The sequence below is a fragment of the Arabidopsis thaliana genome (assembly GCF_000001735.4).
Source record: "Arabidopsis thaliana chromosome 1 sequence".
Classification (NCBI taxonomy): Eukaryota; Viridiplantae; Streptophyta; class Magnoliopsida; order Brassicales; family Brassicaceae; genus Arabidopsis; species Arabidopsis thaliana.
The window spans coordinates 25569363-25594366 of NC_003070.9; the positions used below are offsets into that span (position 1 = coordinate 25569363).

Sequence of the window (25004 nt, forward strand, 5' to 3'; positions counted from 1 at the left end):
GTATAATGCATATTCATATCATAAATATAGATGTATGTTAATCATAAACAATATGTATGAGATTCTAAAAGTTTTTCAGGTTCTTAATCGTACCATAAGTTTTCTTTTTTTGTTAATTTGTTTCTCAGTCTTTAATTAAAATGTAGTCAAACACTTTTAATTTGACCAAAGTTAGTATTTCTATTAAAATCAGTTCTAATAAAACTTATGACCAAGTAGTAGATGCTCTAGTATTGATCCTAAATCTAATTTTTTATTTTTTTTAAATAATAGTTTACTACTTTACTTCCAAAATTATAGTCAATTGTCATTATAACTATTATCATTGAAATATATTTTTGTCAACAAATATTATTTACTATAGATAACCACGAACAAGGCATCATATCTGTCAAAGAAGCATTGGCATGACTTCATGTGCTCTCTAAAATTAAAAGATATGTTTTGTCTCAATTGACATCATATTATTTTTTGTTACGTCGTAGTAATTTAATGACAAATTACTGAGTCTTTGATTTTTAGCAAGGTCGTCTTCCAACTATGTTTCTAAATCTAATCATGATTTCGGGGTTTGAAGGCAAAGGATGGAGCGTGCAAAGTCGATTTCTTGTTGTTCTGATGCTTGAGCTGGTGGTTGTGCTACCACTTAAAGCTACAATATGTATAAATATACCCATTTAATTACTTACTCTTAATCAAATATCTCTCAAAATTTCTCCACTAAACATTTGTAAACCACATCCAAAAAATAAAAAAAGAGTAACCAGATATAATGATTAGATGGAGACACTTTGACAATTAAGTCATAAATATTAGTGTTCAAAATTCTAAAAAAAGAGAAAAAGAGAAAACAAATATCAGTGTTATAAGGACACTTTAACGTTTCTTCACTTGCCCAAAGCTCTCTGAAGATAAAAGACAAAAGAGTAAAGAGAGAAAGAAGCACGAAAACCAAATCAATGGCGGTTTCAGTTTCAATCCTCACCGTCGTCACTGCTCTTCACCTCCTTGCTTTCGTCTTCGCCTTCGGTGCCGAGCGTCGCCGTAGCACCGTACCCAATTTATCTCTCTCTTACTAAAATTTGTCATTTTTCCGATTTGTGTTGTGAATTCGTGTTTTCTTGTTTATTCAGGCTGTGCCGGTTCCGGATCAGTACGATGAGAAGACTATTTGTAAGTACGGAACTGAGGCGTCGACAGTGTACGGTATGTCGGCGTTTGGGTTGCTTCTTGTTAGCCAAGCGGTGGTTAACGGTGTTACTAAGTGTCTCTGTTTTGGAAAGGGTCTTGTTACTGGTACTTCTTACACTGTCTGGGCTATTGTCTTCTTCGTTGTTTCTTGGTAAAGTTTATTCCTTTACTCTCTAATTGAATCTTTTGTACATCAAGATTTGAAATTGAGTTGATTTAAGTGGTATTTGGTAACCAAAATTTGAAATTTCTGATTAGGGGCTTTTAAGTTAGATTTGGAATGAACTAATTTGTGATTTGATTGTGTATATTTATGGGTTTTAACTTTGAAGTGAAAAGGAAAGTTTTTTCCAACTCTTTTCAGTATTGTGAACATGAAAAGTAAACACTTTTAGATTAGTGGGTATTGAAATTTGGTTATGTGATTTATGATTAATAAGTCACTTTGTTGCAAACTTGACTTCTTATTTACGTCCTTAACTCTTACTTGTGAGTTGTGGATGTCTCTATCTAAAGACAATGATAGTGGTAGGCTTCGTCATGGTCACAATTGAATATTCTATATGTTTGGTTTTACAGTTTGTTATCTTACCAAACTATGTGGATTCTATAAGAAAAGAAACGACCTTACAAGAATAAGAACTAGTTAGTTCATCTCTATGTTTGAGTACGTTTGTCTTAGTCATTGGTTTTGTGTATCTTTAGGGTAAGCTTTTTAGGAGCTGAGGCGTGCTTGTTGGGTGGATCAGCGAGGAACGCGTACCACACTAAAAGTGAAGGCATTTACAAAGGGAAAGAGCTTTCGTGTGCCGTCTTACCCGTTGGAGTCTTTGCTGCTGGAGCTGCTTTCACTCTCATGTCTTTGATTGCAACCATTCTTTACTACTTGGCTCATTCTAAGGCTGATACTGGCGGATGGGAGAAGCATCAGAACGATGGCATTAACATTGGTATGACCACTCCTTCAGATGCTCCAAAGCAACAAAACACCGAGTTTAACAAGGTCTAAACCAGTTTCTGTTTGGTCTTATGTTGGCTATGCTTTTAAAAACAGGGTAAAACTATAAAAAAAATAGTTGTTTGTTAATTGTCAATATAAACTTGTGTCGTCAGATATAATGTTGGCTTATGTATGTCTATGAGAAATTTGGTTTGGCTCAGTCATCATCTTAGCTTCCCACTTGACCTCATCTAGATTGTTATCATCTGCTAAAAGTTTAGACATGAAAACAATATGGGCACATAATGGACTGGGCCTACGAAGAGGCCCAATGATTGCATTCCTAACATATCTAGCCTCAACTTGGAATATACTTGCATGGGAAAGGGTTTAGCTATGATCAAAATGTTGATAACTTTTTGGAATACATTTTTGATCATTAACTCAAGTTAAGAAAGATTCTCTACAAGATATAAAACTAATTTATTCATGTAGCAATAAAATGATGAGTTTTTGCAATATGCTAAAGCCATACCTTTCCTGTTTTTTCTCAAATCGCTTTCTTCTTTATGAATCCAAGAACAAAACCGTTCTTATCCTAAAAGTTCGGAACTATATAATAAACCATGAATCTTAGACCTTAGCTCACAAAAAAGGCCACAGTTGTTTCAAAACCTGAAACCAAAACAAAATGGCGGTTTTTGGATATGAAATGGATGAACATAGAGCTTCTTCATCGAGACGACGAAGATCTTTGTACCACAATCTAGGAGGAGGACGATGTAACATATATTTTTCTTTCCGTTTTCACATTAATTTTGGTTCTTTTTCTAAAGGATTTTTCTCTTGAAATGCTTGTAGTTGCTGATATAATGTTCTGGAAGAACAAGAAAGAATCAGGAACAATCTTGGGGGTATTCACATTGATATGGTTCTTGTTCGAAGTGGTTGAATATCCTTTCATCACTTTCCTCTGCCAGATCCTCTTACTATTCATTTTCATATTCCTCATTTGGTCTTACATTGGCTCCTCACAACTAATCCAGAGGTAAGAAAAACATTAACACTACTTGAGATATACTTCTTTATGAATCAATCAACCAAGCTCTCAAGAAATGTTATTTTGCGCAGTAAACCTCCGAGTATTAATGATCTAAGGATTTCGGAATCGAATTGGAGATTCTTGTTCAACAAGATAAACTGGTTCATCATCAAATTGTATGATATTTCAAGTGGCAAAGACTTCAGACTCCTTTTTCTGGTATAAATCAATACACACAATTTCATTTTAATTATTTCATACCAAGATTGTTTTGATTTTATAACTTGTGTCTCGTTTCGTTTTAGGCCGTTGTTTCCCTATGGATATTATCAGTGGTTGGAAACTATTTCAGCTCTCTAACTCTATTATACATCGGTGAGTCTTAATGAGGTTATCTAACACATTTACTGATTAACACTCTACATTTTCCAAAACTTTTTCTTTTTGGTAAAAGCCTTTCTTTTTGGTAAAAGCCTTTCTTTTTAAGTATGGCTTTAATTACAAACATTTTTGGTGTTTTGGTGAAGTATTTGTGGGTTTGGAGACAATACCGATGTTGTATGAGCAATACGAAGAAGAGCTGACTTATGCAGCAAGTAAAAGTGGGAGGGACATGAAGAAGCTCCTAAACAAATTCAACTCCAAAGTCATTAACAAGATCCCTAAAGCTCAAGCTAAAACTAGAAGGACTATGTAACTTTTATGTATATCAATCTTCCAAATCTGCACATATTGTTACACATTATTAAAACTTAAAATAAGTCTTTGTTCATGTAATCATGATTGTTCATCAAGGAATTCAGGATTCAATGGGTATTGATCATTAGATTTTCGTTCTTTATTGAAGGTGACTCGTTGTGATTAGAATAGTCTTTTCTAAAATATGTTATTACTGGCTATCACTATTTTAAGCATGATTGGTTTCTCTAAACTCTATGAAATATTCTTGTGCAATGAAAATGTTATTCGATATTTGCCATTCTGCTACGAAGCTTGACTGGGTTTTGATACCATTACATCTTCCTCAAACCTTAGTAGAAAGTTTTGTAAGAGTTAGCATAACTCACGTTACAACGATTTATTAGTCTAAAATTTTGCAATTTTGAGGTCTAACTTTATATCAGGGATATATTCAACAGATATTCGTTTCATTATTAGGCACCTCGCACCTCTTTGGTGATAAAAGAAAATAAAAATATATTAGGTACCTCTTTGGCTTCGTCAAGGTCACTAGGGATGTTGCTTCACATGCAATCAGCTCTTGATTTCTTACTAGAAAGACTCATCGAGACTCATCTATTTTCTTGTCTCTATTCATGTATTTTTTTTCCGTAAACCAAATTAAGTTAATATATACCTCTTGGTTTTTTGTTTGGATTTTTGTTTATCACTTTTGCTTACTGCTTCTCTATTTTACATCTTTGCATTATTCCGTAACTGTTTACCATTTATTTGTTAGATAGTTCAAATTGTTTTAAGTTGCTAATCAGAGTCTTCTAATCAATTTTTTGAATCTTCAGAAAAACAAATCTCCAAAATATTTTCGTATATCCATACATTCAAAGTCCAAATAGACATCTATGTAAATATAGTCATCTATGTAATTATGTCATTTGTAGTGCTACTTTCTTATATTGTTCTACTTTATGACCACTTTTAAAAACTCGCTCTTAGTTATGTTTTTTTGCTAACTAAGAAATTTTTAATTTATTTTTTAAGACAATCAAGTGGCCGCACACACAATTGGTTAACTACTAGCTTGTGATCCACTGACCCTAGAGTTAAACCAAAGGGCAGTATATATAAGAAAGAGTCGTCGCATCTTTTTTTTGGTGACTTCTGACTCGAAAACGCAAAACCACACATTTGAAAATATGCCAATTACAACTCTCTTTATCAACTAGTCTCAACAATTGTCACAAAGCGATGCACAAAAACTCTTTCAATGGTGAGAGGAGAACTCGCGGTAATAGCGGCGGGTAATGGTGAAGTCTCACTCTACATTTGGGCAGCTGTTGTGGCTTTCTCCGTCATAGCAGCCGTGATTTTCTCATGCAGTGACCGAGCTTCTAAACCTCACACTAACGACGATGTCAATGGATCCAGTTGCGCCGCTGGCTGCGGTGGTGGTTGTGGAGGTTAAACGGGAAGCATTTTTTGTTTACTTTAGTAACATTTAAAGATAAAACTATTTTGGCTTCTTGCTTTAATAAAAAAAGTTAAAGTGTGTAGATAATTTGTAGCCAATGAATGTATTCTGCTTCTTGAATTTAACATTTTAGTGATCTAGTTCGTTTTCTATGATTCAAGATAAAAATTATCAAACTAGGGTTGTAGTAATGTTTGGTACAAACGTACTATTACACGTAACATAACATCTTTGTTGTTTATTTAACTTACATTCAACAAAGAAAAAGGTTGAGCAAAACAGAACATAAATAACAGAGGAACAATGCTCAACCAAAACAGAACATAAAAAACAGGTGTTTTTACATATTGTGGCATCAAACTAAAAGTTATACATAAAACTACGTATGTATTTATGTATCTATGTACATATCTTAGTTTACAAAGACAGTCTATATAAACAGCAACGAGTCTAAAGCCGGAGGGTCTTAAAAAGCCACATAGCTAGAGCTTGTTTTAAGGTTGAGTTTGATTTGGCGGCACTGTTCCATATACCTGTGATAAAAGATTGATGGCAGAAATCAGAATCTGTGGAATCAGATTAAACTTTAATTTGATCAAACCTGAGGATATTGCGGGATATAGGTCATGTTTTGCTGAGGCATCATTGGAACTCCTGGCGTATAATAGCCCCAAGGAGACATACATGGTGCTTGAGCTGCTGCATAAAATGGTGGTGTGTAAACCGGAGTTGTTGTGTATGCCATTGACATAACCTGGACCACATCCACATAACACATAAGAACATATATACTCTAATGGATACAAGTAACTAAATTAAATTAGATATAGTTTAATGCTTACATCTACTTGATATTTCAAACTTTTAATGTATTCAATGATGTTTTCAAGCTTCGATGCAAGGTCCGGCTGTAGATAAACACACAAGAAACTCGATATTCGAAACTTGATATTGTATTAGACTCTAATATATAAAAAATATGGAGTAAATTAAGTAATAGTTAACCTTTGTGCAATGATTAGGCATCAACCCCTGCAAAATATCTACTTTATCTTTGATCTCCTTTCGTCTTTTCTACAAAGTTTAGAAAGCAAAAATATAAATTAGCTAGGGAATCACGTAAGAGAAGAAGGAGATTAAGTCATCTTCACCTTCTCCATCATCATACGATATTCCATGGAACGTTGCCGTTTAGCCATACGGTAACTTTCCTCGTCTGGCTCCTCGTCGTGTTTCTCATGATCATTGTTTTTGGTAACACCGAATATCTCTTGCAAAGGGTTTAATTCACTATGATTTTCTGAACAAAACGAATAAATAATATCAGAAAGCGAACATTGCTCTTCTTCGTGAGTCCCCTCGTTGCGGTTGTTTCTCTCCATTGATGATTGACTAAATTGAGGATTTTGAGTTTGTTAAAGAGTGAAAAGTGGAGGGTTAAGGATAAACTAGTTAGTTCAGCCATAAGCTATATATATATAGGGGAGATACAAGAAGCTTCTTTTGAAAGTTCCAACAATTGAGCGGGAAGCAAAGAAGATGATTTTGCTTCGTCCCATGGTTTTCTCTAACAATTTATTTACTCATTTTCCATTATATTATTATATTTATGTGTTCCACATTTACGCACATCCATTAGACAGAAGAAAACATATATTTTTGTTGTTTTCTTATATTTGCTTTCTTGCTCTTTCTTGAAATTCTAAGAACGGCAGGGGAATAGTGTCATTCTTGTTCATGAACGGCAGTTCTTAATCTTTAGTATTTTATTTTTCTTCTCAAGCTAGCTATGGATACAACAAATTGCATTAAAATTGGAAAAACATTATCTAGTTGGAAAAGAGAACTGTAAAACTCCTATTACAAGTTCGAACAAAAATGACATATTTCAATATTTAAGAATTATTTATTTTGATTGAGAACAAGATAAACTTTCTATTATATCAACAACATGCATGGACATGTCCATGCAAGGGCAAGAAAATGTTTCTAGTCAGAAATTTGTTTTGACCGGCTTGTAACACTGTGCAAGCTAGCTTCTGATGTGATATTTAGAACGTACGTTTGCATATATTTATCGAGTTACGTGTCTCTTCAATACTCATACATATTTTAAGGAGTCATGCACCAAAATCTTTCATATAAACATGTGCTGATCAGAGATCTTGAACTCTCTATCGAATAGCTTCGCCATCGACCCAAATACATAAGACCGTCGTCTGATTACTTCATTGAGACGGGACGTTTTTTATAGCTAGATGTACTATTTTAATTTGGGTTATTTGTGGATACATGCACACTCTCGTTACTTCTCCTTCTTAAATAAACCTCAACCATTTCATTTTTTTCTCTCAACCATTTCATTTTTTTCTCTCAACCATTTCTTCAATATCTCGTATATATTATTTGAACAATTGGAGACAGATAGAAAAAAAAAACGGACAAGCAAAACATATTTGGTTAACCTGCCATCATATGAGCGATTTGAAAGAAAAATAATATAAAATTTCGATTGCCAAGTTTAAAACTAACATTTAATTATGAATGTTTTGGGTGCAACAATGAATATATTTTTTACACTAACATCATTATAGTAACAAATATATTTAATGTTGTAAATAGATATTTGCAATATCATTCAATTTAGTTATAAAAAAAATCATTCAATTAAATTAATTTCTTAAGTTAGTTTTTGTTAAACAATTGAATCTATAACATCATTAACTATTTGTTTTGCTCAAAGATTGAAAATAAAAACAGAAAAAAAAAATGAATTTAAGATTCTCTACAGGCCCAAACCGCGGATCAAATATCTAATATTTAAATATTTATGAAAATATTTCATTTTTAAATCTTTCTTACAAATTATAAACGTTAACGAAAAAACAAAAAAACGTTAACGAGATATGTAAGTTAAAAAAAATCACTTATATATGTTTATCATTTTAGCTACAAAGTTTTTTTTCTTTAAAACAATATTAATATAGTTTTTTTGCCAAAATAATAATATTTATATTATTTATTTTATTTTAGATATAATATAATATATTTCAACACATTTTTTGTTTATGTTCGGAACAATCCTTAGTTTCACAATATAGCTAGATTCTTCTTGGTGATTAATGTGAATTAATATATGATGTTGCGCACTAGAACTAAACACGAAAACATTGCATTTAAACAACCAAAATACTATAAGTTGTTTACGATAAACAATGTAAAACGTTACAACGTTACAGTATACTATACAACAGTGCGAAAACGTACAACAAAGAGCAAGCCACATAGTACTCCTAGTTTCAAATACAACTTGGGAGACCAACTCCTTTACATTAAACAACAAACCATATTATTAAAGAACTTGAGAGAACCGGTCTTTAATACTAAAACATGAACTGGTCTTATATACTACAGCATCTTGTAGTTTACATCGGCTTTGTCGTCTGTGGTTGATTATTGTTGTTGACTCCCTGTAAATTTTTCATTGTCAAGAAAGAACAGATAAATAAAGAACAACTAACAATCACAAAAATATAAACACATGAAGAAGAAAACAAATCAAAACCTGATAAGTGGTAAAGGGTACAAATTGGTTGGCGTAGCCGCTAGTTTCTCCTGGTGCCGGTGCTGCCGGAAAGTGATTGTAATACATCATGTAGTTTGGAGGGACATAATTATAAGGATATACCCATGGTGCCGGAATATCCACCACCCCCATGCCCGGTGGCATCATTAGACCTATTGAGTTTCTCCAATAACTCTGCATTGTTAAATATTGAGTTTAGTCATGATAAATGGTTTTCTTTAATTACTGCTTTTGTCTAATCCAGCAAGTAAGAAATGACATTCACTTAACTATCATATAACATATGATAAACTGAATTAAACAAAACCAATGAAAAAGAAAAATTTGAAACTAAAAAAACATATATGAAATCCTAAATATACATGCATGTCGTGAGATAACAACAATGTGACGATTCAGATTACTTACTTCTACACAAAGCTTCATCTCCCGTATTTTATCGATGATATACTCAAGGCTCGAGTCTAAGTTTCTCTACGTACAGTTCATGCGGATAACAAATTAAAAACAAAGCAAAAGTTGTATTAGTAATATCAGACCCAAATTTATTTTTCATTAGCGTTTGTTGATACAAGTTAAATGGATGTCCTAAAAAAACACCACTAATTTAGTTTTTTAATTAAGGACATATGTTAAGTTTCAAACACAAATAGGAGAATAAACTTCTTGTTTATACGTATATGAACAAAATATTTTGATTAGTAAAGATAATTAAACACATGTATCAATTTGTATTTGCAACAATTAGATGAAAAAAATAGAGGCAAAAAGTTGGTATGCATGAACCTTTCCATTACAACGTGTCATCTCCTTCAACGTCTCAATTTTGCTATTAATATCATTGCGTCTCCTCTGCATTTTGAAATCAAAATAACAAAACATTAAGCCTTTTTCCAAAAAAATAAGAAAGAAAAAAACGTTGAACAACGTGGTCTTTTTCGTTGAGAGACACGCATTAAACAAACAAACGTGTCCTCACCTTGTCATTGATAATGCGTGCTTCATAACCACGTGGTCTCTTACCAAGACTCTTGCTTCCTTCCTTCGCAGCATCTTCCTTCTCCTTACCCTATATAATAACAAAGTTCGTATTAGACCTAACTCATATGTAAAATAAATAAACGGAAAAAAAAACTCATATATATATCTAAGAAAATCAACTACATAATTACCTTTTCCGTTGCTTTTTGAGTAGATTTCTCTTGATCCGTATTAACGTTCTTATATCCAGCTTCGGCTGCAGCATTTGCCGGTTGAGCCTCCTTACCTCCAACCTTCCATGGCTCAGCCGGCACATCAATGGCCATCGGTCGAACGTCCTTACCTCCATATTCAAGAGCCTTCCATGGCTCAGCCGGCTCATCAATGGCCATCGGACGAACCTCCTTACCTCCATATTCAAGAACTTTCCATGGCTCAACCGGCTCATCAATGGCCATCGGTGTAGACATGGTCATTATCGGGCTTCTAACCACAGGATATGGATTATCTTTAGGTTCTGAGTCAGCAAAGGATTGGAAAAGTGAGGACCAGAACTCTACGGTATCTCGATCGTTGTCCATATTTATGAAAGGTAACTAGTTGAAGAGTGATATGGAGAGTTTGTGCCAATTGCAAGAGGTATTTATAGGAGAGGAAACAAGAGCGGGAAAGAGGGTTATCGACTCAAACTTCTGTCGGAACTTATCATATTACTATAGGATTTCTATTTTGTCCCTTGAGGATATATATTATATATCCATCTTCTTGTTTTTATGTAAATTTCTTTATCCATCAGTTTGTGTTTCGTTATTTATCCACTTTTCACACTGTTGTTAACTATAATAAATCGGAAACTTGATCAAAGAAATCCGATCCAAAATTATTTCTCACCAAGTTTTCAGAACGATGAGAAAAGTTGTTTTATAAACGATATAGTTATGTGAAAATAATGTAGTAAACCATTGTATGTATATATATTGACGAGATAAAAGCTAGTATACAGCTTCATATGAAATGTTTTGAAAAACATGAAGTACACTGATAAGTAAAAGTTCAATCTAAAATAATTTCACCAAGCAAAATATTTGTAAGGAATTTCACAAATACGAACAAATTTTTACAAACACAAGAAGAAAAAAAACAAATACTGATTGAAAATTGAAAAATTTTAAAAGCTTCACTGATAAATTCACATGGAACTATTACAATTTAGTTTAAATCAACGACACTAAATTTAATTCAGATATTGATGGATCTTCTAAAGTAATTAAAATTCTGAAAAAAAAATATATTTTACAAAAATATTTTATTAAGAACTATTTTAGATAGAAAAAATATATGAAAGATTTACACAATATATTGAGAATTTTATGAGTTGATTTAATCCAAAATATATAAAAACTGGTTTTTCTTTGATTTTTTTGCAATCAAAATATTACACTAAAATCTTAAATATTTATTTTCAGATAATAGTTGGTAATTTCTTATTTATTCGTAATAATTACTAAAGTTAAGAATTAATGCTGCCAAAAATAAGAAATAAGAATTAATATAATATAACACGCTGCAATTTGGTATTCCATGGAAAACAAGATTTGCTTAGTTCTTTCCGAACTGAATTAAAGTATACAAAACATTATGTTAGATCATGCATTAATTTTTCTTACTGAAATATAGATATAGTCATATACTACTAAACTATAAGTTTTAACTAATTTTTTTTTTACTGTCGGTAACTATAAATTTTAATTTAACGACAATAACTCGTATATATCAAATATTGATGGATTTACTATAAGTAACTAAAATTCAAAAATACAAATCAAACAAATGTATGAGTTTTCAAGATATATAAAATAGTAATTAATACTTACAGATGTAATTATTAAAACCTAATATTAATTTAACACCAAAATATTTTATTTGCCAAAAGATTTTCTAAAGTAATTTAATTCTAAATCAAAAAGTAAACATGAATACGTCTTTTCAAGTGAAAAAGTATTTTAATTATGAAAATGTACAAAATAATTACAAATAAAAACAAAAATATGTGAAAGAGATTACGTAATCCAATATAAGTGGAGAGTCTTATCAGTTGATTTGATCCAAGATATGAGGAGATTTGTTTTATTTGTCTTTATTTTAATTGAACTTTTATAGTGAAATTACTTAATTATTATTATAAATACTAAAAAAAAAAATCCTATATTCTTTATTTTATTAGTATTACTATTTAACACTAAACTCGCTGCTATTTGGTATTTCCATGAAAATAAGATTTGCATACTTCTTCCGAACTGGAACTAAAGTATAACAAAGGTAGTATTTTACTGAAACATTATTGTTTCCTGATTAATATAACACTTTAATAGTTAGACAAAACAAAAAAACACATTGATAGTTTATTTTCGTATTTCACGGTAAAAATAATCTTCCAAAACATGTTCACAATTGAAAAACAAAACTTACGAACAATGACAAATGTGGGGTGCTACGATAAAATATTTCAGATAATACAAATTTGCCGAGACATTAAATTTTGGGGTTTAATATGGTATTGATTGTAGTTTGAAGCTTCTCAAAAATCATATTTGAAAATTACTCACAGAGAAAATTACAACGATAGAATTTTAATTCAGGGTAACTGAAAATAAGAAAGATATGTCCTTATCTGAAACTAATCTTTCCAATAAAATAAGTATTGAACAACTATAAAGATAAAAATATGGAGAAATATTTCAGGAGTTAAAGTAGTAATTTTGTAAAAATTATTTTAAATATTTGGAAAAAACAAAAAACAAAGTTACACAATCCAATATGTACGGAGAGTCTTATTATTTGATTATCATTTGATTTGCTCCTAGATATGAGGAGATTTGATTTTTTTTTTTTGTTTTTACTTCAATTAACTATTTATGGTTAAGTTTTAAATTAAGAAAATATCGTTTAATGATCTTTAAATAAAACATGCAGAAATATTCGTTAATTTTAAAACACAGTTGTTGAAATGACTAATGCTAATAAATAAGACACAACAAAATATTAAACATGCTGAGATTTCAACAAAATATTAAATAAGACACAACAAAATATTAAACACAGTTGTTGAAAATATCGTTTAATGATCTTTTTCTTCAAATCATGGCTTGTTTTTGTTTTAAGTAAGTCATTTCTTTAATTGATCAAATGTTTTTCGATAATTCTTTTTTGTATTACTTCATGATTAAGAAAATATCTCGAAACAATTGTTGAGGGCCCCGGGAAAGAGGGCTAATATAAAGAAGAGAACAAGAATATAACAATACATTTGAATGTTACACTTTAATCCCAAATAAGGTATTAACTGTGATAGTTTTTCTTCAAGGTTATATTTAATGAAACTTGTTGACAAAAAAGAAAACTATATGATATGGATGTTCTCCACATTAAAATATTTCAGAACAAAATAAATTATAAGAAATACTCTTTAGATGATAGGATGGATAACTTGTTAGGAAAAAACTAACAAACAATACATTTGGAAAGAAAAAAAAGCTCTAATAAGGAGATAATATAGTGAATGTTATATTTTCTCTTCAATGGTTTACACTCTTACACTAATTAAAATGTTAATAACAGTGTTTTCATTTCAGAACAATATAAAATAGCAAAGATAATTTCTTTTACTAGATATCATTCTACTTTCTCGTAAGTAAAGATAATATCTTATGTTTTAACTACGATTACGGAAACAGGATTTTATAATTAAGCTAGTAAATAGAAACAATTAGATACTTAATTAATTAAATACGCAATTTTTATGTAATTTATAAAATTAAATATAAATATATGCTCATTCTTTTGATTTTCTAATTCAAATTATATTCTCTCTATGCGATTCAAATTATCCTGAACTTTCTTCCTGTATTTATTTTCCAAATTCTTATGATTTAGCTACTTCAATATTATAAATGATGGTAGTTTAAGAGATTCTTTCATTTACATACTATATTATTCAATAGTTAAAATTACTTTACTTAAAGTTTGTTTTTTTTAACCAGAAATGAATATGTGTGAATTGATTACGACTGAAAAAAAAAACTGAATATGAATTTAGGGCAACTGAAACAAAGCATGTGTGAATTTTACGAGAACATATTTTCAGAAAAGTTTTATAATGCAATGATTACAAAGGAAAACAAAAGTGGAGAGAAATTTTAGCAAGTAAAGTAGTAAATATTATTTAAATATTTTTTAAAAAAATTTGTGGTATAAAAAAGTTACGCAATCCAATATATATGCAGAATCTTATCAGTTGATTTAGTCCAAGATATCAGAAAATTTGTTTTTTTGTTGTCTTTATTTTAAATAAATTATTAGGATGAACATTTTAAATTAAAAATAGATATATTTTAAAAAATTAGCAGGAAGTGTTTAATATATTCGTTAATTTAAAAATACAGTTGTTGAAACAAAAAATGGCAAGTAGTAAGAACTAATTAATAAATTAAACATTCTGACATTTCGATGTTTTCTTGGAAAAATATATTATATAGTTCCTGATCCTCCATTAATGTTTTTTCAGATCATACCTTCTGTTCCTTGAATTGATGAAACAATATGTTGTTTCTTGATTAAATTCTTTACACGTCGATAAATACTTTTGTAATCCAATGTTAAGAAAAATATCTCGAACGTTTGTTCTAACTTATAAAGGACTAATATTTCTAGTTGGTAAAATCCACTCTATGGTAAAATATGTTTCTTCTTATCATGAATGATAAAATCACGAATAGCAGCTGAGGTTTCGCCTGACGAAACCATATACCTTAAAAGTTTCAAGTTCCAACATTTACTTCTATTATTATTAATTTCTTATGGTCATCCAAACACCTAAAAACGACGATTATAGTGACGCATTGTGCCCATATGTTTTTTTGATTAGGCATCATGTCTAAAGAATCTAGTAGATTCAATCGACTTGTTTTGGTTTCGAAATAAAAGACAAAGGTTATGTTCCATGAAGGTGCCACTGCTCGACATCTAGGGTCTTCTAATTACCATGAAACGTTACGTGTCCTTCTATTTTCTTAAGTTTTGATCTAGTAAACATTTTGGAGTTTACGAAACGAACGTATAAATTATCAACTTACGAGCCCTTATGACTCACCGCAACATTAGCCACATGAATTTTACATAAAATAAACTTCGATCATGTAGTACATTTTGGAGTGTAGGAAACAAACGTATAAGATTATAAACTTACGAGCCCTCATGACTCACCGCAATATTAGCCACATGAATTTTATAAAAATTCGATTGTTTATTTGTGTTTACTGTTTTTGATCATTTCAAACATAAACTTTTATGTTCTCATGTATACCGCTTCCTCAGTTGCTTACGCTCATGTTCGTTCGCTTGTAACGGCGGGAGAAATCCAATGTTGCATTTTGAGTTATCCGAATACAGATTTTTTGTATTTGTAAAATATTCATGAGCTTATTGAGAGGGCCATTAAGGAGCTTACTTTGGGCTAATTAGATGAATTAAACAAAGTGGTAATTCACAACTAAAAAAACTTATCAACTAAAATATAAAGTCGTTGGGATTCTGCTCCATCATTATGACATGACGTTATCGTAGTGATTGCATATCTCTTTCATGTAATAACCCAAGTGCCTTGAGCAGTTTGGTAATTTGGGGTAAAGGTGATTTGTTTAGGCCTTTATACATGTGAGATCTTTCCTCAAAGAGCAAGTCCCATATGTTTCTTGTTCCAATACAGACAGTGATCTTCGCGCTAATGTTTTTTATCAACTCACCTTCAAAAGTTATCAACACGCATTTGTCGGAATGCTCTTGACCTGCTAATTAAATCTCATCTAGATTTGGATTTGGAACGAGAACTGCATAAGAACTGTTCACTATAGAAACACCAACTACAATCAGTTCTAGTCTTTAGCTTTAATAATTACGTAAATGAATGGCGCAAACTGCAAAGTTCATAAGCTCTAACTGATAGTTGATGAATTATTTAAGCTAAAGACTAGAACTGAAATCCGTTAAAAGCAAACTTTGAAACTATTATTGATAGTTGAGGAGCATATTATTGAAAAATATATATATATATAATGTCAAATGTTTATATGGTATTATCATTATATAAAAGATTTAGAATTTATCACTTCATCCAAATATTTGTTTTATTTTATGGAAATATAGTCAATGAGTACTAATAATAGTTTGATAACATCTTAAACAAATTTTAAGAATTTCAAGTCCATGAGAATCATTCAAATACAGTTGATAATGATCATTTTATCAAAAACTCCACAATGCTTCATGAAAAGAATTATAATGTAAAATATATTTATCAATTGATTATGTAGTCATCAATTTTAAATATATAAAAAGAAAAAAAAAATCATACTTCATCAACTATAAAAAGGAAATTCAAATCCAAAATATATATAAAATAGATAGTTATGATATCAAGCGATCATTAATCATCATAATTATTTTAATCTAATGTTTTACTTTAAATTTTTAATTGAAAGATTTCACTAACTCTTGATAAAATAGTATAAACATGGATCCTTGAATGATTTTACTAGTTGGCTTATAACGGCGTGAGAAATTCAATGTTGCATTTGCATTTGATCCGAATATACATAATTTATATTTATAATATATATGGGCTAATGACAGGCTTATTAAGTAGATTCAATTGGGCTGATGAGGTGAATCAAACGGCGTCGTCTTGGCGTAGGAAGTGAACAAATTTAGAACGTATAGAAGATGGGATGCGAACAGGACGGTACTTGTTGTCGAGCCACACAGCTATTCCTTTTGCCTCCAATATAGGCTGTTTTATATATATCAATCAAAAGCATTCGAAATTAGTTAGTAATTCACAAGTTAGAAACTTATCAACGAAAACACGAAGGCTTAGTGAGAATATTAACCTCTTGATTTGGAAGTTTAAAGATGAAATGATCGAAGTAAATACGCGCAGCAGATGTCCCCGATATCCTCGCTTTCACCACGAATTTGTCTCCGCTCTGTTCAAAGAGATGAAATGAATATATGGCATAATGTGAGGACAGGAACTAAGTTGAGGAAGAAGAGGGACGTTATTATTACACGTAAAGGTGAAAGGAACTTCATTGTCAACTCTGAAATTGCTAAGGCTTCCCCAGAACGTGCTACTTCGTCGCAGTTGATACCGATACTCTCTAGAAACTCATGTCGACCTTTAGTAGAAATATATTAACAAGCAACAGAATGAGATATATCTTATAAGTAACACACACTGAGCCATACCACAAAGCCATCCACTTCCCAATATATGGCTGAAGATGAATGCAAAAAGCAAGACTCTAAACTTAACGAACAAGATCTTAACACATTTCATTCTTCCAGTCACATTCAGAAAATGTATGAAAAGGTTTCCAACTAGAGTCAGAAAAGGAGTAGCTGACTATTGATCATGCAGTCCAGGTTCTGTCAAAGAATACGATCTGATGAAACTACTCTTTCACGATAGAAATTGACACAATCTGAAGCAGCAACATAGCAACCGAATTACTAGCAACATCACCTCAAGTTCTAGTCAGCCACATTCAAAAAATTGTCCAATTAGACTCAGAAAAGGAGTAACTATTGATCAAGCATTCCAGATTCTGTCAAGAACACGATCTGAAACTTCCTCTTTAACAATAGAAAAGTACACAATCTGAAGCAGCAACATCACAAACTAACTGAATTACTAGCAAGACTCTAAACTTACTAGCAAAATCTTGTCACATTTAATCCAAAGCCCTAAATTCTACTCAACCACATTCACAAAAAAAGTCCCTGTCAAACTAAGTAAAGAAGTAACTTTGATCATGCAGAGTTCAGATTTTATCAACTAAATTCACAAATGTATGAACACTTTCAACAATCAGAAGCAGCAACATTGAAAACTAACCGTGTTGACAGTAGTTTGCGTAAACAGCATTGTTCACAACACCAAACTGATCCAATTCATAATCACGAACTTTGAGTTCAACCTCATGGAACTCACTCATTCTGTACAATAGCGAAGATTTTCAATCAGAATCATTAGATCACTGAATCAGATATAGAATCTCGACAACACTGAATCCGAAAACTCAATTTCACAACGACGGAATCCGATTTCGTTAGAGATGCAAAATATGAAAGTAGAGAGATGTGTATACCCTTTGCCTCCTTTGAGATCGAAGAATGCTAGAGGCTTGAAGGTTTTTACGCTCCGGAGAGGAATACTAAGTGGTCGTCTCCATGAATTGAGAAACACTACCGCAGGCATAGCCGGAGTCGCCGTGCCGGTAACCTGAAGAAACATTTCTGGGTTTTCGAGAGAAACGATGAACTTTTTTGAAATCACGGTTTATTTTGAAATGCTAAACCAATCAACTTGGTTAACTATACGATACCAATATTTTGGACCGGTTTAATGCGTGTATACGTTTTAAATCTTATTTGATGTTGAAAAGTAACTTATTTGATGTTAACAAGTAACTAAACTGATGTGATATTTGATATTAAAAAATAATTGATGTCAATCTCAATAGACTAACATAAGTATGTTGGTTATATTCTTTAAGGCTGCTGAAAATAATTTAATTCCTCAGTGTTCTAACTATTGGTTAGATTGTTTTGCTAGGATTATGAATTTTGTTAGTTCACATGTAGTCTCATACCCTGAATTTGATAACCAAACAATATTTTTAGTATAAACGTATCGTTAATGAAAAGATGGTAACAAGTTAAAAAAATTGAATAACATATTTGATTACTTCGTTCAATGTTTGAGTGTCCAAAGGAGAAAGACAGTTTTATTATTACATAATAGTTAATAGACAACCATGCATAATTATATTTTGGCATAAACTCAAAGTCGAGAAGTAAAGTGATCAACCAAAGTTTAATCTTCACGATATAACATTGGCCTCATCCTCAGCAACCAAACCTTTAGTGATGGCTCTTAGGTTAGGCTTAAGGATCTTTCCATTTCCATTTTTGGGCAGTTCTTCCAAAAATACCACCTTTCTCGGACACATAAAATGTGGCAGATTCTCACGGCAATAGTCAATCAATTCTTTCTCTCTGGCCACAAATTTATATTCATCATCTTCTTTATTAGTCTCGCCCTTTTGTAACACAATGAATGCACACGGGGTTTCACCCCACACACGGTGAGGCATGGCCACGACGGCAACCTCAAACACTCTTGGGTGCTTGTAAAGAATATTCTCGACTTCAACACTGCTGATATTTTCGCCACCCGATATTATTATATCTTTGGACCGATCTTTGATCTCGATGTGTCCATCAGGATGGATTACACCTACGTCTCCAGTGTTGAGCCATCCGTGTTTAAACGCTTCAAATGTAGCTTTGGAATTCTTTAGATACCCTTTCATTATGTTGTTTCCTTTCATGACAATTTCTCCCATTGTCTTCCCATCGTGTGGGACACTCTCTTGAGTTTCGTTGTACTTCACATCAACTTCAGCTACGCTTAATATGCCTAGCCCTTGCCTTGCTTTCAGCTCCATTTGTTGATTCTCTGTTAATCTGTTTCAATTGAGTAATAGTTTTTGTCATATCAATCTTAATAATATTGTAAATGTTGTAAGTGAAAAAAAAATCATCACTATTAATTTGTTTTGAGAAAAAATATCCATTTCAATAAGTTCAATTACTTTTTGGTAAATGTTAACGAAATGTGAAATATAATACTGTATATATAAGTATAAACCTGTTCCACTCGTCTTGCCACTCACAAAAGAGAGCTGGACCAGTGGCCTCCGTCAGGCCATAGACATGCAGAACTTGAAACCCTAACCGCTGAACTTTCTTGACAAGAGCAGCGGGGAGAGGTGAACCTCCGGTCATCAGATGGACCGGTCCAGACCTATGTGACATGTCAAGCGGATTTCCTTGTAGGAGAATGTTGAAGACCGTAGGAACACAACACATATGTGTCACACTATGCATTTCTATGTTCTCATAGATCTCCGGGGCACTCACGTGGCTCATACACACATTGGTGCCCCCGCGCGCTGCTGTTGCCCATGTAAACGTCCATCCATTGCAATGAAACATAGGCAAAAATCCAAAGGTAGACAGGGCAGGTACTCATTTCCCAACCAATAATTACACCTAACGAGGTCAAATATGCTCCTCGATGGCTAATCACCACACCTTTTGGGTCAGCCGTGGTACCTGACGTGTAGTTTAGGGAGATGGGATCTTGCTCATTTTGTATACGGAACATATTTTCAACCAACGGAGACGTAGGCTCTCCCATCTGAATGAGACTCTCGTAGTCTAACTCCTCGGATGAAACCCTTTTAGCGGAATTGTACTCGTCAATAAATATGACCAGCAAGTTTAGTTGTAAGTCGTCACATGATAGTAGATGGAGGATTTCTCGAGCCAAGGGCTCAAAGTTTCGGTGTATGAATAATATCTTGGGCTGGGCGTGGCGGAGAATTGTGGTAATAGATGTTGCGTCCAAACGAGTATTGATAGGGTTAAGGACAGCTCCAGCCATGGGAACGGCAAAGTGCATCTCATAAATGGCTGGTGTGTTTGGGGCCACAACGGATACCTAAAAACACATTTATAATCACAAGCCTCATATTTTATATATATGAATGTATGTTTGTCTAATTATACACGTTAGTTACGCTCACACACTATAGACCAAACGGATATATTAAGAAAATATAAATCTGTTTAGCAAAACATTTGGGGTAACGATAGAGAGAGAGATAGAGAGTGTGACATACCACATCGTTCTTGGCGATGTTAAGAGAGATGAGAGAAGCGGCTAGACGACAACAACGGTCATAGGTTTGTGGCCAAGTGAAACGAGTTTGTCCGTAAATTATTGATGTTCGATTGGGATAACACTCTGAAGCTCTCTTCAAGAAAGTTATGGGCGTTAGAGGAACGTTGTTTGCTTCACATAACTCCATGTTATCCATCTTTTTCTTCTTCTTAATTTGTGTGTAATGAATGTTTGTGTGAGTGAAGAGGGATATGCAAACAATTACTATATCTAGAAAAATTATGAGCAATGTACCAACTAGTCGTTTTTGATCGGGTACGTTCGGTTCAGTCCAAAATTTCGAAAATGAAATGCTCGAATTTTACTTTTCAATTCAATTCAGTGACTTTTTCCTAAACGTTTTATCCAAACTAAACCAAATTGGCAAAACTTTAGTTCAGTTCGGTTCGAGCAATTTACTTCAGTATCTCCACATATTGAAACAATGTTTCAATGTTCTAATATATAGTTTAGAAGGAAAAAAATGTTCTAATATATATTTTCTAAATTTAAAGTCGTGTTAGCTTGAAAAGAGATTTTTTCTACAATACGTTCGTGTTATCGTGTATGAATGGTATCTAAGAAAAAGTTGTATCATGTCGACATTAAATGCATGATGAAGTCGAAGTAGGCTAATCAATGAACAACCCTTACGACAATGAAGCAAGTGGAGGTTTTCAATCGGAGAGCTAACTGGCTGTATGTATCATCATCATTAATCTCGTGTATGTGTCATTACTAAACATGGACCATAGTTTATATGCTAGCTCACTTTTCTTTCATGTAAAATTTTAATCCAACACGGACTAACCTACCAGGTCAGTGAGTCATCTTTTATCGGATTTTCCGAATTTTTATAAATTCACCGAGTTAATTATTAAAGAATTTTAGCAATGGACCCGAATCGAATAAGTGATCGGGTCACCAACTTTACCGGTTCGACCGCGGGTTCAGGTAGAGTTTGAAAACATTGGTTTCAACAGAATTCGAATTGGATGATATATATCCGTGAGCCACGTTTTAATTATGCTACTCACCGACATGCTTGAGCAAAATAGTAGTATTTGTATCATAGTCAATAAATGGAAAACAAATAAATTTGTTTGTCTTGTCAATTCTAATCGTCTTATATAACTTTTGCTTTTGCATTTTTTTTGTTCATGGTTTTAAGTCCTTGTTAATCATTTTTTTTTGGTGTGTTTTGGGTATTTTTATTTTGTCTAGTTGAATTGAAAGATACCATTTGGATGCAAGAAAGCAAAAACGTTTTTCGGTGTTTCAGTAATTTTGACCAGCATTTCAAAAGGTAAAGACCAAACTGATGAAGTTATGATATTTTGATGCATAGATTAATTGCAACACAATAAGGTTAACAAAACATCTTAAAGACTGACTCAGGAAGTGATCAACCATAAACATTTGCCACTGATCAACCGATTATTTTTGATGCTACACAAAAACTTTCCAGAAGAATCGACCAGTGAAAGGGACTAGCTAGCTGATGTACACTTGACCTGTGAAAAGAAAAGTGATTAAACATTTGAGAATAAAGCAATCGACTAATGACTTTTCTCTTATTAGAACTGCGAAATTTGAACCGGCTCAATTCAAGAGTCCCCAGTCTAAACCTATTAGTTACTAATTGGATAATCACCATTCAACTCAAATTTCATAATCAACTCATTCAAGATCCTTCCTTTTTTTATCTCTATTTTTTTTGGGCATGAGGTTGTTAAAGAGGTGTTGAAGACTTATTTCAAGTACTTTGTATTGAATTTCCCTTTTTGTGATTTCATTATATTTACGTATTAAAAATGTATACAATTGTTATTATATAAATAAAATCATACCATTTATTTTGTACTGATACCTATACTGTATAGTAGTAATTTTTCGCTTTCACTGCCACTAAATGTTCATTACCGAGTTAAACATTATATTATGTATATATCTACTAGACTACTACACAAAATTTTGATTACTATGATCACTCTACTATCGACAGAGCTAACGTAATGTCAATTATGAAATTATTTATATCTCATTTTACACTCAATCCTGTCAATTCCAATCGACTTAATCCATTTATCATGTTTACATATTTAAATCATCTAATTTATATCAAATAAGTACATTATTTTTCAAATAAAATGTCACCATTTATTTAACAAATATTCCCCACGCTGCAGAGCGCATGGAACTTATATGTCTTTTGTTTTCCCATGTAGTTGCTTACGCGCAAGTTTGCTGGCTTCTACGATGAGAGAAATACGATGTTGCATTATCCGAATATACATATTCTTGTAGTTATAATATATATGAGCTTATCATAGACCAATTAAGGAACTTAATTGGGCTGATGTGGTGAATCAAACTGTGTCGTTTTGGCGTAGGAAGTGAACAAATTTAGAGCGTATCGAAGATGGGATACGAACAGGACGGTGCTTGTTGTCAAGCCATACAACTGTTGCTTTCGCCTCCAATATAACCTGCTTTGTTATTTTATTTTTATATCAAAAGGGTCCAAATTAGTAAACAACTAAAAGACTTATTAACCATAACACAAAGTAATGATGAGAATATTAACCTCTTGATTTGGAAGTTTCAAGATGGAATGATCGAAGTAAATACGCGCAGCAGATGTTCTAGATATGTTCACTTTCACTACAAACTTGTCTCCGCTCTGCGCAAAGCTATGAAATTAATATAATAAAAACATCGAGATGCATGGTGTAATATGAAGTACTAAGTTAAGGAGAAGGGGGGACATTATTACACGTAAAGGTGCAAGGAAATTCATTGTCAACTCTGATATTGCTAAGGCTTCACCAGAACGGGCAACTTCATCACAGTTGATACCAATACTCTCTAGAAATTCGTGCATGCCTTTAGATAGAAATATATCAATATCAAAAGTTGTTAAATTGGATATAGCTTATTTAGTATATCAATATCAATGATAATTAGGGTTTTTCAGAGTCCTTAAATATAGGTTCCTTTTAAACAAAACGCAACACGTACTTTGTCACTTAATGTACTAACTTCTACCGTTCTACACCGAAATTCAAATGTTTTAGACACTCTCAAATTCTAATCAAGTACACTAACAAATGTGTAAACAATTTCAACAATGAGAAGCAGAAAAATTGCAAACTAACCGTGTTGGCAGTAGTTTGCGTAAACAGCATTGTTCACAACACCAAACTGATCCAATTCATAATCACGAACTTTAAGCTCAACCTCATGGAACTCACTCATTCTGCAATATCGAACGTTTTTCAAAACATTGAATCCAAAAACGATTACACTAGAGAAGCAAATATAAATTTTAGAGAGATGTTTGTACTTTGTACTGTACTCTTTGCCTCCTTTAAGATCAAGAAATGTGTGAGGCTTGAAGGTCTTTGCGCTCCGGAGAGGAAGCATAACCGGTTGTCTCCATGAAGTCGGAAACACCACAGACATAGCCGGAGCCGCCGTGCCGGTAACCCGAATCATTCCGCCTTTTCGAGTCACAATTAATGCCCAAATGTAAAGTTTTTGAAAACTCAGTTTTTTTTTTTAATAATTTGAAAAGCTCAACCTATGCAAAGAAATATAGAATTATAGAATTGGTTAACGGCACAATACCAATGTACTATACCGGTTTAATGCGCAAGCATATTTTAGATTGAACTTTTTGACATTTTAGATATAAAAAATATAATATCAACTATTTAACTTGCGGAATATTTAAAAATTCAATGTGATAAACTTTTTTTTTTCATTTGGAATCCAAGCTCTTTGAGACCACTTGAATTGAACATCTTAGAAAGTTTATAAAAATTAAGTACACATAACTTTACTTACAAAAATTTCTGATAATTCTTTATCAAAAGATTTTTTTTTATAAATATTTGCAAAATTAAAATTATGGCTAATTTGCTAGAAAAGCAAAACTTTTAGCCGAAATTATATATATAGTTTTGTTTAAAGGCCCAAAAATCGTTATTTTGTCCAAAATTGTCCAATTACATCAATCTTGCATTTTTTTCTTTCAAAATTAGATAAATCTAAAAATCAATTATTTATAAAACTTAAATATTTTTGCGTAATATGGGGGTTCGTATAGTGAGGGGTAAAGTTGTCATTAAACTTGAATAAGAGATGTGAGCAGTGTTTTCATGCCCGACCCGAACCGTCCGGTCCGACCGGTTGAACCGTGACCCGAATACTTTTTCGGTTTGGGTTTAGTGCTAAAACCCGACAAGTTCAAAACAAAAAAAACCA

General features: G+C 32.3%; 8 protein-coding genes across 11 annotated transcripts; 3 read left to right on the forward strand and 5 right to left on the reverse strand.

Moving 5' to 3' along the window:
- The first annotated feature begins 729 nt into the window (after positions 1–729).
- On the forward strand, positions 730–2371 carry AT1G68220 (aerobic coproporphyrinogen-III oxidase (DUF1218)). Its single transcript, NM_105493.3, has 3 exons — positions 730–1052; positions 1134–1342; positions 1897–2371. Exons 1-3 carry the CDS (start codon positions 960–962, stop codon positions 2198–2200), a joined length of 606 nt encoding a protein of 201 aa, NP_564925.1. The 5' UTR covers positions 730–959; the 3' UTR covers positions 2201–2371.
- Positions 2372–2756: 385 nt separating this feature from the next.
- On the forward strand, positions 2757–4085 carry AT1G68230 (Reticulon family protein). 2 transcript variants are annotated; one of them, NM_001334358.1, is made up of 5 exons: positions 2757–2913; positions 2993–3179; positions 3263–3392; positions 3479–3548; positions 3701–4085. In NM_001334358.1, exons 1-5 carry the CDS (start codon positions 2823–2825, stop codon positions 3868–3870), a joined length of 648 nt encoding a protein of 215 aa, NP_001319346.1. In that variant the 5' UTR covers positions 2757–2822; the 3' UTR covers positions 3871–4085. The 2 variants fall into 2 exon arrangements, with proteins under 2 accessions (NP_001319346.1, NP_001117568.1); NM_001124096.2 differs by lacking the exon at positions 3701–4085 and having other exon boundaries at positions 2778–2913; positions 3479–3581.
- A 933-nt stretch (positions 4086–5018) lies between these two features.
- Positions 5019–5473, forward strand: AT1G68238 (uncharacterized protein). The gene has a single exon (NM_001124097.2). The coding sequence runs from the start codon at positions 5119–5121 to the stop codon at positions 5314–5316; it is 198 nt and encodes a 65-aa protein (NP_001117569.1). The 5' UTR covers positions 5019–5118; the 3' UTR covers positions 5317–5473.
- A 28-nt stretch (positions 5474–5501) lies between these two features.
- Positions 5502–6767, reverse strand: AT1G68240 (basic helix-loop-helix (bHLH) DNA-binding superfamily protein). 2 transcript variants are annotated; one of them, NM_105495.3, is made up of 5 exons: positions 6474–6767; positions 6328–6396; positions 6165–6230; positions 5924–6076; positions 5502–5855 (listed from the first exon to the last, which is right to left on the reverse strand). In NM_105495.3, exons 1-5 carry the CDS (start codon positions 6702–6704, stop codon positions 5817–5819), a joined length of 558 nt encoding a protein of 185 aa, NP_176991.2. In that variant the 5' UTR covers positions 6705–6767; the 3' UTR covers positions 5502–5816. The 2 variants fall into 2 exon arrangements, with proteins under 2 accessions (NP_176991.2, NP_001031251.1); NM_001036174.2 differs by having other exon boundaries at positions 5502–6076.
- A 3243-nt stretch (positions 6768–10010) lies between these two features.
- On the reverse strand, positions 10011–10837 carry AT1G68250 (uncharacterized protein). Of its 2 annotated transcripts, NM_001124098.1 has the most exons (2): positions 10299–10832; positions 10011–10232 (listed from the first exon to the last, which is right to left on the reverse strand). In NM_001124098.1, the coding sequence occupies exons 1-2, from the start codon at positions 10468–10470 to the stop codon at positions 10069–10071; spliced, it is 336 nt and encodes a 111-aa protein (NP_001117570.1). In that variant the 5' UTR covers positions 10471–10832; the 3' UTR covers positions 10011–10068. The 2 variants fall into 2 exon arrangements, with proteins under 2 accessions (NP_001117570.1, NP_176992.1); NM_105496.3 differs by having other exon boundaries at positions 10011–10837.
- A 5574-nt stretch (positions 10838–16411) lies between these two features.
- On the reverse strand, positions 16412–18355 carry AT1G68260 (Thioesterase superfamily protein). Its single transcript, NM_105497.5, has 5 exons — positions 18094–18355; positions 17841–17941; positions 17012–17121; positions 16834–16929; positions 16412–16733 (listed from the first exon to the last, which is right to left on the reverse strand). Exons 1-5 carry the CDS (start codon positions 18237–18239, stop codon positions 16614–16616), a joined length of 573 nt encoding a protein of 190 aa, NP_564926.1. The 5' UTR covers positions 18240–18355; the 3' UTR covers positions 16412–16613.
- Positions 18356–18828: 473 nt separating this feature from the next.
- On the reverse strand, positions 18829–20892 carry AT1G68270 (AMP-dependent synthetase and ligase family protein; the record flags this gene model as incomplete). Its single annotated transcript, NM_105498.1, has 4 exons — positions 18829–19474; positions 19659–19839; positions 19931–20513; positions 20695–20892. The coding sequence occupies 4 exons, from the start codon at positions 20890–20892 to the stop codon at positions 18829–18831; spliced, it is 1608 nt and encodes a 535-aa protein (NP_176994.1).
- Positions 20893–22923: 2031 nt separating this feature from the next.
- On the reverse strand, positions 22924–24278 carry AT1G68280 (Thioesterase superfamily protein). The gene is made up of 5 exons (NM_001334359.1): positions 24082–24278; positions 23894–23994; positions 23512–23621; positions 23323–23418; positions 22924–23224 (listed from the first exon to the last, which is right to left on the reverse strand). The coding sequence occupies exons 1-5, from the start codon at positions 24231–24233 to the stop codon at positions 23105–23107; spliced, it is 579 nt and encodes a 192-aa protein (NP_001319347.1). The 5' UTR covers positions 24234–24278; the 3' UTR covers positions 22924–23104.
- Positions 24279–25004: the final 726 nt, after the last annotated feature.